The following is a 16682-nucleotide window of genomic DNA, read 5'->3' as shown; positions in this document are numbered from 1 at the left end:
GCCAAACTCACAATGCCATTTACTTCTGTGGAGATCAAGGTTGGGGTGGGGGAGTTTCCTCCATACCTGTAATATTTTATTTCTTAAAAACAACTACCAAAAAATAAAAATAAGGCAAGCATGGTGGCTCATGACTGTAATCCCAGCACTTTGGGAGGCTGAGGCAGGAGGATCGCTTGAGGCCAGGAATTAGAGACCAGCCTGGACAACATAGTAAGACCCCTCTCTACAAGAAAAAAGAAAGAAAGAAAAATTAGACAGTCTTGGTGCACATGCCTGTAGTCCCAACTACTTGGGAGGCTGAGGTGGTAGAATCCCTTGAGCTCAGGAGTTTGGGGCTGCAGCAAACTATGATCATGCCACTGTACTCCAGCCTGGGTGACAGAGTGAAATCCTGTCTCAGGAAAAAAAAAAAAAAAAGAGGAAGCAAATATGACAAAATGTTAAAAGTTTTAATTCTGAGTGACAGGAATATAGATGTTTGTTATTTTATTCTTTGTGTTTTTCTGTATTTTAAACATTTCTAGAAATTTACATAAAAGTACACATATCCAGCCAAGGTCCTCCAGATAGATCCTTTTACTTTCTTTTTAAAGTCAAATAAATTCCAGATAATCAGCCTTAATATTATTGGTAAGAATTTCTCTAAAAAACTTTGTGTTAGAAGTTTTGAAACATTTAGAAATTCTGGTTGTGACTTCAGATTTCATACTTCAGATGATGAAACAGGATGGAACCACTGTCAAGGAGAATGCAGGGATGTTTGAGGCTTGTTACAGCATGACTCCCATACACACCCATTTGTTCCTCCCCCAGCCTCTGTTTCTTCCAGATTCCACTTGGCATATAGTGTTGAGAAAGCAGGACTTGCTTTGGGGCGTATTCATTTTCCTCGTGCCTCTTTGCTCTCTTGTGAAACATAAAACATTCTACAGGCAGAGCTCTTTAAAAACCCAAGTCTCCACTCTACCTGATCATTTCAGTTTCAGCTGGGCTCAGCATCCTGCCCAGCAAAGAAGCCTTCGGCCAAAATGATACCTGGAGGCTTAACTGAGGCCAAGCCTGCCACTCCAGAAATCCAGGAGATTGCTGATAAGGTGAGTTGACTCAGGGAAGAGTTAGATCCAAAAATCTTGGTTCATAGGTTGTCTTCATGGTAAGGGTGTGGGTGAACATGAGAACAAAAACATTGGGAAGTGTGTGGTCTTGTGCAGGATTCCTTACAACTAAAATGGAATACTGAGCTTTTCAGATGAAACCTGAAATAATCTCAAGACTGTGAGAGTGATCTTGAGCATTTGCCTTCCCTGAGCTTCATTTTCCCGTTTGCAAAAGATAAATTTATATTGGGTCATTTCTAAAGCTCTTACAAGGTCTGATTCTAGGATTACTAATTCAGTTTATGATGAAATTTTTCTAATCTCACCAAGTGAAGCCAACATGTAATTAAAGTCTAAAGTTGTTAACAATTTGATGAAGTAGATTTGGAATGCGTTGCAGGGAGTTTTTTAAAATAAATTGAATGAAGAACAATACTGTAAAGACACTTACCAACTTCCTGTACATTTGCCTAAGTAGACAGTGTTTTAGTCTTTTTGTAGTTAGAGCGTGATTAAACTAGTAGAAAAGAGAAGTGGGATAGTTTATGGTGATTCTAAAATGTTACAGGCACCCAAATTGTTTATCCCAGGGAAAAACAGAACTCAATGTTTTTAGCAAGTTGATACATTTTCTAAGTACTGTTGGATTAGCTATCACCTATATAGTAAAAATTTTGGCCAAGCACAGTGGCTCATGCCTGTAATCCTAGTACTCTGGGAGGCTGAAGCGGGAGGATCTCTCGAGGTCAGGAGTTCAAGACCAGCCTGAGCAAGAAGCAAGACCCCATCTCTACTAAAAATAGAAAGAAATTAGCTGGACAACTAAACATATACAGAAAAAGTTAGCCGAGCATGGTGGCACATGCCTGTAGTCCCAGCTACTCGGGAGGCTGAGGCAGAAGGATTGCTTAAGCTCAGGAGTTTGAGGTTGCTGTGAGCTATGCTGATACCACGGCACTCTAGCCCAGGCAACAGAGCAAAATTCTGTCTCAAAAAAAAAAAAAAATTTATTTGCATATTTTATGAAAGGAAAATGCACACAAATTACTACTTTAGGTTGTAATTTGTTGCCTTATTGTTTTGTATCATTTCTTCTTGTTTTTTCCCTCTGAAATGTCATTCTATGGCACTGTTTGGCAAGCAAGATCAGGTATTTATGTGATTTAAGAGATGGGATCCTTTATGTTCAGGAAACTCTTTAAGGAGCCAGATGCCTGGAATTCTACCAATCATTCTTTGGAACTAAATATTTCTCATTCAAGAGACCTTTTAAAAATACTTTGGAGCTTTTTTTTTCTTGAAGAAGATAATACTAAGTCATTAATGCCTTTATTTGAATCTCCTAGTCAAATCAGCATTCTCAAACTTGAATGTGCACATGAATCACCTATGGGTCTTGGTGAACTGCAGATTCTGATTCAGGAGGTTGGGGGTGGGCCTGAGATTCTGCACTTTGTCAGCAGAAAAGAACCCAAACTCTATAAACTAATTTGAAGAGGTTTATTCTGAGCCAAATACGTGTGACCATGGCCCGGAGAGCCACACCCAAGAAGCCTGTTCAAGTGGTCTTGCCATGGTTGGATTACAGTTTGGTTTTACATATTTCAGGGTGACAGGTATTACACTTAAAGTCATAAATCAATACATGGAAGGCATACATTGGTTTGGCCCAAAAAAGCAGGGCATCTCAAACAAGGGATTACAGGTTACAGGTAATTTTAAAGACTCTTGGATTTGTGATTGGTTAAAGAAATGAAGCTTTGTCTAAAGGCTTGGAATGTTTTAAGTTAAGATAAGGAAGTCTATTAATCAGAGATAAGCCACTGGACATATACTGGATATATAACCAGACTCAAGTGATCTGTAAGTAAATTGATGACCTGAAGGGGTGATTTAAGCTTTGTCTCGCATAGTCTTAGGCCTGCTAATGAGTTACAAAGGATCTCTCCAAGAAGGGAAGGGGGCATGATGAGGCATGTCTGACCTCCCTTCTCATGGCCAGCAATTCAGGTATAGGGTATTTCTGGGGTCTCCTTGGCCAAAAGAAGTTCCATTCAGTCTTCTGGGGTGCTTAACATTTTATTTTGGTTCACAATTTCTACCAGGCTCACAGGCAATGCTGCTGTTGTATAGGACTCACTTGCCTACAGGACCAGGGATATATGGCATCCTACAAAGCCTATGGGGTAATAATCAGGGTGCCAACATAAAACTTCTCAATTTCATTTGTAAAATGAAGATAACACCTCTTACCCTGCCAATCTCAGAGCTGTAAGGACTAGGTAAGATCATGTGCATTAAAATGACTTGAAAATGAAAAAGAAATATATAGGTGAGGCATCACAGTTGTTTACTTCAAACTTTTGCCTGAAATCATTCCTGGCCCTTTTAGGGGACCAGAGCTGTAGGGGAATAGGGAACAGTAGAGATTTGGAATAAAAAGGGTACAGAAAATTTTAATGATTTTTTTAAAAGCCTATCACCTGGTTAGCAAGAATAATAATTTTTTAAAATAAGAAGCTGCTGGAAGGCCTTGCATTGTTAGCAACACCTATCTGTAAGCCACATCTTACATTATAAAATTAATTTGAAAGTTTGTTTCTGGCTGCTTGCCTCAGGCTCCACCTTTGCCAGAGAAGGAGAACAAGAGGCAGTATTAACAGCAGTTACCTCACCCCAGGAAGGTGTTTTGCTGTTTTAAAAGCCTGCCCTCCAATTCAACCTTGCGTTTGATCTTTGTAACCTCTGGGGCAGGCAGGGAAAGCATCATGTCCATTTATCAGATGATGAAACCAAAATTCAAGGAGGTTAAGAGTCACCTTCTCAAGAAGTGAGCTTACCCTCAGATTTTTCACACACAGTGGCAGAACATGGAGAAGCTCCCTGAGGTGAGAGAAACACGCTGAGGGGAGGGAGTACAGGAAACTTGTCTTCTCTGTGCACACACCAGCCTCACATTTAAATCAATATGGGAAGTGAGTGTCAATGAATCATCTCATGGTAGGTGCATTTCGTGAATATTCTCTTAGGTGTCTAGCCTTGTTCTAAATATTATAGAAGCTACATAAGGGCTGTGAGATTTCGCCCCTGCCCTCAAGGAGTTTACAGTGTAGAGGAAGTCAAGATAGCTGGAATATCCAATTAACTACTTTTACATAGTCCTAGGTTTTAGACCACGAAAGACATTAGAAAGTGCTTGTCAAACCTCCATACTTTCAGGCGAATAATTACTGTGTAGTAGTTCAGTTTCTCAGGTGTTGAACTCCTCATTATATCTTATCTGCCCTCTCTTGCAAGAGAGAGCCTTAGGGGACAATTCCCAGGCAAGTGTTGGAAGGTAGAGGAATAGTCAGGAGACTCTTTACAGTTTAGGAAGCACTTTCCCATTAATTATATCATTTATTCTCCTACAAACAACCCCAAGAGGCAGGTATTCTTATAACCACCTTATTAGTGAGGAACTTGAATCAACTCCAAGATTATAGAATTAGTTAAGTCTCCACGCAGGGCTAGGCAAATGGGCAGGTTCTGGGAACCACATACCTAGTATGATTTGGGGAGGTTCAGGAAAGATCGCTACTACCCGTCATTTACTTTGTAGTTTTATTCCTTTGTAGTTTTATTCCTTTTAATTTTGAATATATTTCTATTTTTTAAAAACCATCTGTTAAAATGCAGTATTCTTAGAAGAGCTAAAGTTAATCAGCTTTATTTGTCCTTATCCAAGAGCTTCTTAGCGGAATTCCAACTGAAGGAAGAACCCCATTGGGGAGGGGGGCACGTATCAAAGAAAACTCATAGCAGGTGTCCCAGGAATTTGACATCAAAGGAAAGAGGGAGGTTGGATGAGGTCAGAAAGAAAGGAAAGGCAAACAAAGGGTTTTGGGATTGAGAAAACTTGAACATTTTTGAAGGCAGAGGAAAAGAGCTTGCGCATTCTGAGGGTAGCAGAGACTGCATGGGTCATTGCGGTACCGTGTATTAAAGGATACCAAAGGTACTTGGGTCCAGAGCACACTTGGAAGTAGCCCCCTCTTCCAAGATTCTTTGTATCAGTTAAAGGCCATCGGCATACCCATCTTTTCTATTGTGGGAGACAAGTGGTCAGGATGGAAAACATTGATTATGTAGACAGTACTGTGCGAAGGATGGAGGGGGGATGTGAAATGGTTCCTGCCCTCAGGGAAATTTGCATAATAGATTGGAGGTGAGGGAGACACATAAAGAAACACAGAGCCATGCACAGCCCATCCATGGAAACTATAATATGGGCAACGGAGAACCAAATAAATGAATGGCCCCAACAGCAAAAGCCTCCGGATCATTATGCCTGATCTATTATCTTATGTCATAACATAAACATATTATCTTATGTTTATGTAAATAAACATTAGATGAGAATTCTAAGTATGTTTACATGTTGGAAAGAAATGTTATTTAATAATTATTTTTAGAAATAAGGACTAGTGTTACACATGCAATGTGTGCATGCACCCTTTAATCATAAACCTGATTGCTGAATACCATTCCTGACAAACACAGAACACACTTTTTGTCAGCCAGGACACCACGCAAATACCTCATCAGCATACCGTCCTGGGCACACCCTGAAGTTCAGCATGTCGTGGCTCTCACTCACCTACATCCACAAATTCTCGTGTTTCTCTCTCTGTCCACATCATCCTCCTCGGTCACTCTCCTGCTGCCCCACACCCAAAGAACCTGCCATTCAGCCACACCAGAGTCCCTCAGGCACTCGCCTCCCACCTTCATCAGAACATGCCCTGGCTCACTCGGTCACTCATGCAACCTGGACCCCACGCTAGGTGGCTTCATACACTCCTCCGCCCCTGATTTCCATGACCCTGGGAGTTCCTGGCATGCCAGTCCTCAAAGATCACTCTCACTGCACCACTTCCTCTTTGGCATCTGCTCCAGGATCAAAGAACTTTGCTCAAGGAAGGTGCAGAACCACAGAAACCTAATCCATTTCAAATCTCGGAATTCACATGAACAGCCACAGCAGCACCCTGGGTGCCGGGACATCCTTTCAGTCATATTTGCTGGTCATTCTCTAGAAACCACACAGAGGCTGCTCAGTCCCTCCTGTCCCCATGGTCCTTCTGGCAGGTATCTCAGCTCCTGCCCTTCTTAGAGGATTGCAGGCAGCTGATGAGAAATGCCCCAGTGACCCTGTCCCCTACTGGCTCTCCGTCCTCCCTCCAGTCTTAGGCTCTGTCCTCCTTTCTTCAGCCAGCTCTTCCTCTCTTAGCCAGGTGACTTCTTTTCTTCTATCCTGGTGCCTTGCCTCATACTTCCTCCTCCCTTCAAAACACTCAGACCACAAACGTCCACAAGTCACATCTTACCAGCCCTATTGTCCTTTCATGCTACTACCCAAACTCTCCTTCGTTACTCTGTAAAATGTCCCCAAATATAATCTATCCATGTTGCCACCATTATCCTTCTGTCCATTCTCTCCTAAATTATGCCCTATTCTCTCCTGAACCAGCCCGCTGGTTCTGCAGAATGATCACAGATTAGGGGAAACACCTGGGTGCTGGGTGCCTCGTGGCTCAAATGCTCAGATCTCAGAGATCTCAGAGAACTAACAACTCACCAAGATTTGTGCTCCTAGCTATCAGAAAAGCTTGAATGACCCTAGGGTAAATGTGTTTACCAGGTGCTCCTGCCTGGTAGCCTCCTCTGTTGGCTGGGGACCTATTGGCAAATCCCCTCTGTTCCTTCCGTCACCACTGCCATCACCATGCACGGCAGGCTGACAGAAGCAATGGTCAACTGTATTCAGCGCAAGATCTGTCTGTGCCCCCTTAAGTTCCCAACTGCCACTCCCAGCTGGCCTTCATACTCCTGGTGCCCATCCTTTGCTGGGGTGGGGAGATGGGGGGGTGCAGCCGGCGGCGGGGGGCAGTCTTTAGCACCAAGCCACCTTCCGAAACCAAGCTGCCTTCGCTGACCAGCTCCCCTACTCTGCACCTGCTCCCCAGCTCAAATCTCATCACCCAGGTCCAAAGTATCCAACACTAAACCACACAAATCTGTTTTCCTGGAAAGGGGGAGGGAGGCTGCAGATTGCAAAGGCAGTGAGCGAGAAATCAAGGTACACAATCAGACAGGTGCCAGGGTATTTCAGGAGACAAACCAGATATTTGAAATCAACTCTCTCATGGAGAATTCTGGATTTGTGGACTGCACAGATACAATGGAAAGGTTATAGATATGGATCTATTTCTAGAACAGATAGAAATAAAACCTTATGATACATGCTAAAAAATGAAACATGACCAAAAGACTGAAAAACAGAAGGAACACAGATCAGATTCTTATGTTACCAGGCAAGAACTTTAAAATAACTATGATTCATAATTTTTCACCCTTAAGCAGTCATGCTCTACTTACAGCCTCAGTTCCTTCACTTGTAAAATGAGGTTTAAATGGATACCTTTGTCAGGGAGTGGTGGCTCACACCTGTAATCCTAGCACTCTGGGAGGCCGAGGCAGTGGGTATCGCTTGAGCTCAGGAGTTCAAGACCAGCCTGAGCAAGAGGGAGACACTGTCTCTACTAGCGTGCACCTGTGGTCCCAGCTACTCGGGAGGCTGAGGCAGGAGGATCACTTGAGTCCAGGAGTTTGAGGTTGCAGTGAGCTATGATGACACCACTGCACTCCACCCTGCAACAGAGCAAGACTCTGTCTCAAAAAAAAAAAGAATACTTTTGGGGTTAGTGTAGAGATTAACCCTTTCCAGCTCAGCTCCCACTTGGCTGGTAGCCAATGTTGGCAACCCCTCATTTTGAAGCACAAAAGGCTTAGGACAGGGAACCCTAAGACAGTAAATCCTTTCCTCATCTTCTGTCTGCACCCTTGTCCACCTTCTACTCTCCCCTGTGCTCTGCCTCTTCCCATTTCTCTTTTTTACTCACTATTTGTCTTCTCCCTTTCTCCACTTTGGAGCTTCATTTTCTATCTCAACAAAGCAATCACATTTTTCCCGTCTATTCTGAAGGCTATAGGAGAAATTGATGGTGGTCCACAGAGTGTCTGGCCCCTCAAAAGTGGTCTGAGAACTCATAGTTTGTAAACGTCTACATCTTTAAAAACAATTGTGGTACCCAAACTAAGGCACCAATAGAAAAGGATTCAAAATGTCTGTCCTCTGATGGGAGGGACCATGTGGCCTTAGGAGGCCTGATTGAAGCTGTGTGTGCACATAGAATGTTTTAGTGAAGGTCACAGAGGCGACTGGCCAGTAAACTAGGTATATTCAACACACAGAGTTATTTCCTTTTCCAACCAAGGGATAGGAAAAGACTGAAGGCGGGGGCACAAACCCACAGATAAAAGACAACAGGAGATAGGCAAACAACACCACAGAGATACCAACAATATTTTGGAAGACGGAAAACAGATGAACAATGGAAAATGACTGAGCGGTCTAGACAGAACTTAAGCCCACAGAGGGGAAATTCAAAGCCAGAAGTAGGCAGATTTGTGTTGCAGAACTTCACGATGGCTTGGGCATTAGCAACACTGGAAACTTAAAGACAAGAGTGAGGCATGGGGCCAAAACCGAGAGGTTTGAGGGGAGATCGTATGAGGAACAATTGGACCTTCCCCTCCCTCTCCTCCACCCTAGAAGACAAGCTATGACCCTGGCAGAAGACTGGAGCTTTACTCTTAGCAGAAATTGAGGCAGAGGGATCATAGGAGACTCTAGCATCTCAGGCCCGGCTGAGGGTAGGAATGAAGGACCAATACTGAAAACCAGCGGATTCAGTAAAAGTTTACACACTGAATTTGGGACTCTCTAGCTCCCTTCTCATGCTTGGTTCAGGAAAGCTGGCATCTAAGCATATATCTCCCTGTGGTAGACAGAATGATGGCCCACCAAAGATGTCCACATCCTCATCCCTGAAACCTGTGACTGTGTTACTTTACATGGCAAAAGGGACTTTGCAGGTGTAATTAGGTTAGGGATTTTGAGATGAGAAAGTTATCTTGGATTATCCAAGTATGCCCAGTGCAATCACAGGCTCATTTTAAGAACTGTGCACAAATACTGTACTTTAGTTAGTAAATTTACTGTGTATAGGGGTATGGGTTAGCAATTCTGAAACTGTTTTATGCATATGCTACAACTGAACAAATAAGTAAATACATTGAGAATAACGAAAACCAGACTTCTTTCTCAGTGTATGAGAAAGGAGTTACAGATAAGGAAAGGGGCAAAGCTGCATGAATCCTATGGTGTTGGATTATACACACACACACACACACACACACATATATATAATGTACATACATAATGTATTATGTGTGCACACACAAATGTGTGCACTTATATATATTATATACATATACAGATCAATAAAGATGTATGTGTGTGCACGTGGGTGTGTGTGTATGTGTGTGGGTGTGTGTGAGTATACATACATACATTTTGTAGCTCTTTGTACTAAGTGAGCCCAGAAGCAATGACATCTAGTAACAATGAGAATATACGGTGCCAAAATCTTGGATCTTAAATACCATTCTCCAATAAAAGGAGCCAGGGACATTTTTCCTTGGAGAAATGATTGATTCCAGCAGGGAGGCAGGGAAAATTCAAGATAAGCCTGGAATATCTTGTAATTGCTCATAAAATGCTGGAGGCATGTTGAAAGGACACAGGCATCAGTGAAGAAACTCCCAATGGCCAAATCTAGAACAATTTGCACAACAAAATAAGTAGTAATGAATTATAATCCATAGAATAAAAGAAATATGCATGAGTCATATTAATATAGAATAAGTAATTGAATAAATAAATAGGAGTGAGAGAGAACAGCTCTTCCTTACAGTAGAATTCCAGTTAACAAATGTACAAGGAATGACAGAAATAGAAAAGTCACCATTTGGCAAACCCCACAGTAATAATTGTTGTGGACGAGAAACATCAATGGATGCTGAAATTGGTGGATGAAAGTACGAAGAGAAACAGGACAGCTGCATAGTCAGAAAGTGTCTCCTCACAAGACATTTATTATTATAATTACAAAGGGAAAAAAATAGTAACTTTACAGTGGAGAAACCTGGCAGACATCCTAACTAAGTGATCAAAATTAACATCACTAGTAATGAAACAGGAAATGTAGTTCCTGACGGGATGTACTAGAGCACATTACTCTTGTACAGTCCTCACAAAAATGTAAAATATTGATGTAAGAGAAGATCAAACAACCCCAAGTTGAGGAACATTCTGCAAATTATAAGGTCAGTATTCCCCAAAATTGTCAAGTTCGTGTATGACAAAGACAGACCTAGAAATTAACCCAGATTGGAGGGGAGACTAAGGAGAGATGGCAACTAAATGCAATGTAGGATCCTGGATGACATCCAGGAGCAGAAAAGGGACATTCTAGGGATGATTGGCAAAATTCTGATAAGGTCAATCAACCACTTAAAAATATTATACCATGTTAATTTCCTGGTTTGGTTATGGTTATGTAAGATGGCAACATTAGGGGAAACGGTGAATGATATAAGAGAATTTAGTGTACTATTTTTGCAGCTTTTAAGTCTAAAATTATTTCTAAATAATTTTTTTAAAAAATCAAATAGTAATTATGGCTCTCCTGTTTTTTATCAATGAAAGACACAGATAACTATTAGCTTTACAAATCAATACCATATTTCATTACCACACCAAGTTGATGTATAATAAATTCAGCCTAGAACAACAAAATTTGACATTTTAACCCATGCAATCTTATTAAAGATAGGTGATTTCTGTTTAAATACTAAAAATAGCTCACAGATTTCATTCCCATCTGAGGACTTTTAGGAGCACGAGGTTCCCAGATTGGTAAATCACAAAAATGAAGTCCAATATAGTTTTGATAATTTGTTTTCTCTTTTCTCTTCTTAAGGTTAAATCACAGCTTGAAGAAAAAACAAATGAGACTTATGAAGAATTTGAAGCTGAAGAATATAAAACTCAAGTAGTTGCTGGAGTAAATTACTACATTAAGGTTAGAGTTCAACATCCACCTTAGCACTAAACAATATTTCTCAATTTACATAAAATGTTTCCTGTTTCCCCTACCATATAATTTGTTCTTTCTGGTTGTCCTAAATTAAGTTGCCCAGCATGATACTGTCCAAGTGGTAGACTTTCATATTTGGCAGATGATGTTATAACATTTTTTCCTTGTGAATTGAGAACACTTTTTAATATTGATTCTTAATTTCCAGAGATTGTATGGGAAAAGATTTCATAACAGTTAGGGCATGCTTGGTTTGTGGCCATGGCTGTCAATAGTGAGGATAATATTTCATCTGCCTGAAGGCATAGGGTGTAGCCAGCTGGTATCTGGAAGCATATTCCACTTCAAAGCTGAATGATTCTATATGTCTAAATTAAGTGGATTTAAGAAATGACTTGAATCATTAGCTGGGAAAATAATGTAAACTATTTTTGCCCTTTAAATAAACATTTTGATTAATATAATTTAAAGGATTATTTTTGCAACTCGAATTAGTAGATTTAACTTGTGGCACTCTAGGTATAGTTTAAAATAGTGGAAAATTTAAAATATTTTAAAAGTTAATTTGATAGCTATGTCAAAAAAATTAAATGATCCAGTTCTAATTGAAATTATTGAGAGGGAACCAATTCAAGTCAACCGTGGATATTTGGGAGCCATTTCCATCCTTATGTAATTAAGATGATGATAATTCTATTTTAAAAATAATAAATATTCAAGTATATTTACTTAATATTTACTTAATCCTTTGGCCAGGGCACAGTATGGTTTATTTCTCTTTAACAAACAATTAACTACTTAAAATGTATAATTTTTTTAAAAAATGTTTTAAGCAAAAAAATAAAATAAGTGGATCTAGCCAGCTCAGCAGAGGAAGGTTACAATACTGGGTTGTGTAGGTGGAGCAGCCCAGTCCTGCCAAATTTGAGCTCTTAGTGTATAGGCCAGGCCTGGGGAGACACATGTGAATGAGACCCTGCTGTGTCCTCAGAAAGCAATGGCATTCTTTCCTCCATTCTCAATCTGCTTTCCCCCTGGCCAGAAAAGTTAGTTTTCCAGTTAAAAATGATTTTGTTCAAAGATAGGAAATAGTCCATCAAAACTGGAATCATCACTATAATAATTTATGATTAATACAAACGCATAGGCTTCACATATGGACCATCTCACACATTTCTTAAACAGCTTATCAGAAAACTGTCTCAAAAATTTCTTCTTGAAAATTTCTTCCCTTTGCCACCCTCCTGCCCTCTCTTAACCACAGTTCTCTCTCTCTTTCTCTCTCTCTCTCCTCTCAATCTTTCCATCCTTCTGCTATCAAATTTCTCCTACTGGATTACAGCCACTGACCCCAGTTCCTTCCTTATTTCTTTGCAGTCTGGATGTTCATCACTTTGCTCCGGGCCACTCTCTGGAGTTAAGGTCTTGCTAGTAATGTGACCCGCTCTGTGTATCTCAAGTACCTAGCAAGGAGCAGGGTGGTAGAAGGGAAGGACTGTAGGCTTAGATGTCAGACCACCCTGGATTTAAACCCTTGTTGGATTTGTTCTACTAATTGAAACCTGTGTGATTGAAGTTCCCTCCTCATCCTCTCTGAGCCTTCATTTCCTCATCTGCACAATGGGGGTAATAACCTACTTTGCAGGGTATTGTGAGGTATAAACAAGCTGGGAATTTACTGAGCACTTACAATGTGCCAGGCACTATTCTAACAGCTGGACATGTATTACCTCATTTAGTCCTCACAACAAATATATGAGATAAGTATAATCACTGCTCTTGTGTTACTGATGAGAAACTGAGCCCCAGATGGTGAAGTAACTAATAAAAGTCACAAAGCTATAAGAGCAGAGTCAGGATTTGAACCCAGGTAGTCTGATGCTTACCTAGTGGCCGTGCTGCCTCTAGTAATGTTTGCAAAGATTGATGCCCTGTTCCAAGGACAAAGAAAGTGCTTTTAAAAGGTTATGCCCTAGAGTGAAAAGAACATAGATGTTGGAGCCCAACAGATCTGGGTTTAAATATTGGCTCTGCCACTTATTAGCTGAAAGATTTATGGAAAACTATTTAATCTCTTGTAACATTCTTCCACATCTGTAAAATTGACATGGTTCTGCCTTTCTTCAGGCCTATAATAATAAGTAAATATAATCATGTATATGAGATACTCATCATAGCGTCTGGCTCACAGTAAACATTGATAAATGCCAATTGTAAAGATAGGAAGTGACGTCAGAACACAATAAATATTATTATAAGACAAAAGTTTTATTGTTTCAACCAAGAACAAAAGTAAAAATTCTTACCGTGAGTTTACTGGTTCCAGATTTATGTCCAAATTACTATTTCAAACTTCACACCAACGACTTCCGAGCAAGACCCCTGTAATTTAGAAGGGCGGCTGTCTGCCCCTAGGCCCTGCTCAGTCCTACCAGTGGGCATTTACAAAATGGGTTCTAATATAGGTGTGGGAACCATACATCCCAAATTTTCTAGGGCAGTTCTGATCTTCTCCCATGTCAAACTGCATCGCAAACAAGGTGTCACACTTTGAGAGTCAGAAAACAGCATCACCAAAACTATAGGCTGTCATTTGTTTTCTTGCTCTGTGCAACTCTGAAAATAAAATGCAATTGTGGGATGTCATTTGTGCCCAGATTATAAGTTAAAAAATAACAAAATAAACCTAGGACCTATGCCTGTTGCCATGCTATTAGCCAGCCCTTTCTCTCATAAAATAAGCTCGTGGGTTTATGGAAGCAACGAGTTTAAGAATGGTGGGCTGGTCTTGCAATGCTGCTTCCCCAGGGCTTACTGCACTGTCTTTACGGGCTTGAAGATCTTTCACTTGATGGAGGCCCCTCTGAGTGAATCTTTTTCTTTTTCTTTTTTTTTAATACTCTTCAGGTACGAGTAGGTGAAAATCGTTATATTCACTTGAAAGTATTCAAAAGTCTTCCTGGACAAAATCAGGATTTGGTACTTTCTGGTTTCCAGACTGACAAATGCAAGGAGGATGAGCTGACCGGCTTTTAACAGCATGTTCCCAAAGTGTTCTGGTTCCTTCCACTGGCTACTGAGAAATGATTCTTTCTAATAAACATAACCAAAAATAAAGAAGCATTCCTTTTCAAATAAATGTCTTCAATTATTTCTCATTTATTGTATTAAAGAGAAATTAGCTTTTCTTTCTCAAATTCAGTGTTATTGCTTTGCAGTATAAATTCTATATACATCGATGTCAATTGGAAATCGGGTAAAAATTAGGCCTAATGCAACTGGCTAACGGATACTACCACCTCCACCATAGGCAGGCTGAATCATGGACTATCAGTTAACCAATCTCCTTGTTCCCTGTGGTTCCTGAGACCCCCAACATTCCATCTCTACCCTCACAATTTAAAATGAAATCAAGTATTTTACAAAATATATTTTTATTTTGAAACAATTTTAAACTTACAGAAAAGTTGCAAAAAAAAACCCCACTTTTTTTCCTGGACATCTGAGAGTAAGTTACCTACCATGATGCGCCATCACCAACTAATACCTTAGTGTCCATTTCCTACAAACAAGGATACTCCCCTGCATAACTGAAATACAGCCATCAAAATCAGAAAATTAACATTAATACACTTCTAGCATCTGATCCCCAGATACCATTCAAATTTTCCTACTTGTCCCAATAATGTTTATTACAAAAAGATCCAAGCCAGGTGAGGTGGCATGCACCCAGCTACTAGGGAAGCAGAGGTGAGGGAATCTCCTGAGGCCAGGAGTTCAAGGCTGCAGTGAGCTATGATCTTGCCTGTGAATGCCACTGCACTCCAGCCTGGGCAAGATAGCAAGACCCCATATCTTAAAAAAAAAAGATCCGGTCCAAAACCATGTGCTGTATTTAATTGCCATTTCCTCTTTTTTAACACCTTTATTGAGATATAAATTACATACCATAAATTCACCCATTTAAAGTGTACAATTAGCTTTTAATGTATTCACAAATGTGTGTAAACACTACCACATTCAATTTTAGAACATTTTCATCACCTCCAAAAGAAACCCCATGCCCTTTAGATATTGCTTCCCCATCTTTCTCCATACCCCCAGCCCCAAGCAACTTTACCTTCTGTCTAGATTTGCCTAGTCTAGACATTTCACATATATGGAATCATATAATGTGTGTTTTTTTGTAACTGGCTTCTTTCACTTAGCCAAATGTTCAAGGTTCATCTGTGTTGTAGCATGTATCATTATTTTATTCCTATTTATGGCCAAATATTCCATTTTATGTACTTTGTTTATCCATTCATCAGTTGATGGGTATTTGAGTTCCTTTCACCTTTTGACTTTTATGAACACAACTACTATAAACATTTGTGTACAAGTTCTTGTGTGCACATGTATTTTCATTTCTCTTGGGTATATACCTAGGAGTAAAATTGCTGGTATATGGTAACTAACTCTATGTTTAATTGTTTGAGCAACTTACAGACTATTTTCCAAAGTAGCCTTGTTATTTTACATTCCCACCACCAGTGTATAAGGGTCCCAATTTCTCCACATCATCAATACTTGTTATTATCTGATTTTTTGAGGCTAGTCATCCCAGTGGGTGTGAAATAATATTTCACTGTGGTTTTGATTTATATTTCCCACAGACCTAATGATGTTGAGCATCTTTTCATAAGATGACAAGCCATTTCTATATCTTCCCTGGAGAAATGTCTATTCAGATCCTTTGCCCATTCTTTAATTTGGTTATTTGTCTTTTTATTATTCAGTTCTGAGAGTTCTTTGCATATTGTCTTGATCTGCTTTCTGTTGCTTATGATTTATAAAGAAAAGGAATTTATTTCTTACACTTATGGAGACTGAGAAGTCCAAGGTCAAGGGGCTACATCTGGTGAAAGCCTTCTTGCTGGTGGAGACTCTGCAGAGTCCTGAGACAGCACAAGGCATCACACGGTGAAGGGGCTTAGCCTGCTGACTCAGGTCTCTCTTCCTCTTCTTATAAAGCCACCAGTCCCACTTCCACAATTACCCATTAATCCATTGATCCATGAATGCATTAATCCATGCCTTCATGACCCAACCACCTCTTAAAGGCCCCACATCTCAATATTGGCACATTGGGGATTAAATTTCAATAAGAGTTTTGGAGGGGACAAATATTCACACTATAGCATATATTCTAGATATAAGTCCCTTATCAGATATATGGTTTGTAAATATTTTCTCCCATTTTGTGGTTGTCTTTTCACTTTCCTGATGGTGTCCTTTGAAGCACAAAAGTTTTTAGTTTTAATGAAGTCCATATTATTTTTTCTCTTGTTGCTCATGCTTTTGGTATCATAACTAAGGATCTTTGCCAAATCCAAGCTAATAATGATTTACTCCTATGTTATCTTCTAAGAGTTGTATAGTTTTAGCTCTTACATTTAGATCTTTGATCCCCTTTGAGTTAATTTTTGTATATGGTGTGAGGTAAGGATGTAGCTTCATTCTTTTGAATGTGCTATCAAATTGTCCCAGCACCATT

General features: G+C 40.0%; 1 protein-coding gene across 1 annotated transcript; it reads left to right on the top strand.

Moving 5' to 3' along the window:
• The first annotated feature begins 858 nt into the window (after nucleotides 1-858).
• On the top strand, nucleotides 859-14281 carry CSTA (cystatin A). Its single transcript, XM_045556920.1, has 3 exons — nucleotides 859-1097; nucleotides 11030-11131; nucleotides 14054-14281. Exons 1-3 carry the CDS (start codon nucleotides 1032-1034, stop codon nucleotides 14180-14182), a joined length of 297 nt encoding a protein of 98 aa, XP_045412876.1. The 5' UTR covers nucleotides 859-1031; the 3' UTR covers nucleotides 14183-14281.
• The last annotated feature ends 2401 nt before the right edge of the window (nucleotides 14282-16682 follow it).

Source organism: Lemur catta, chromosome 1 (genome assembly GCF_020740605.2).
Source record: "Lemur catta isolate mLemCat1 chromosome 1, mLemCat1.pri, whole genome shotgun sequence".
In the NCBI taxonomy this organism is placed as follows: domain Eukaryota; kingdom Metazoa; phylum Chordata; class Mammalia; order Primates; family Lemuridae; genus Lemur; species Lemur catta.
This window is presented reverse-complemented; position numbering and strand designations above follow the sequence as displayed.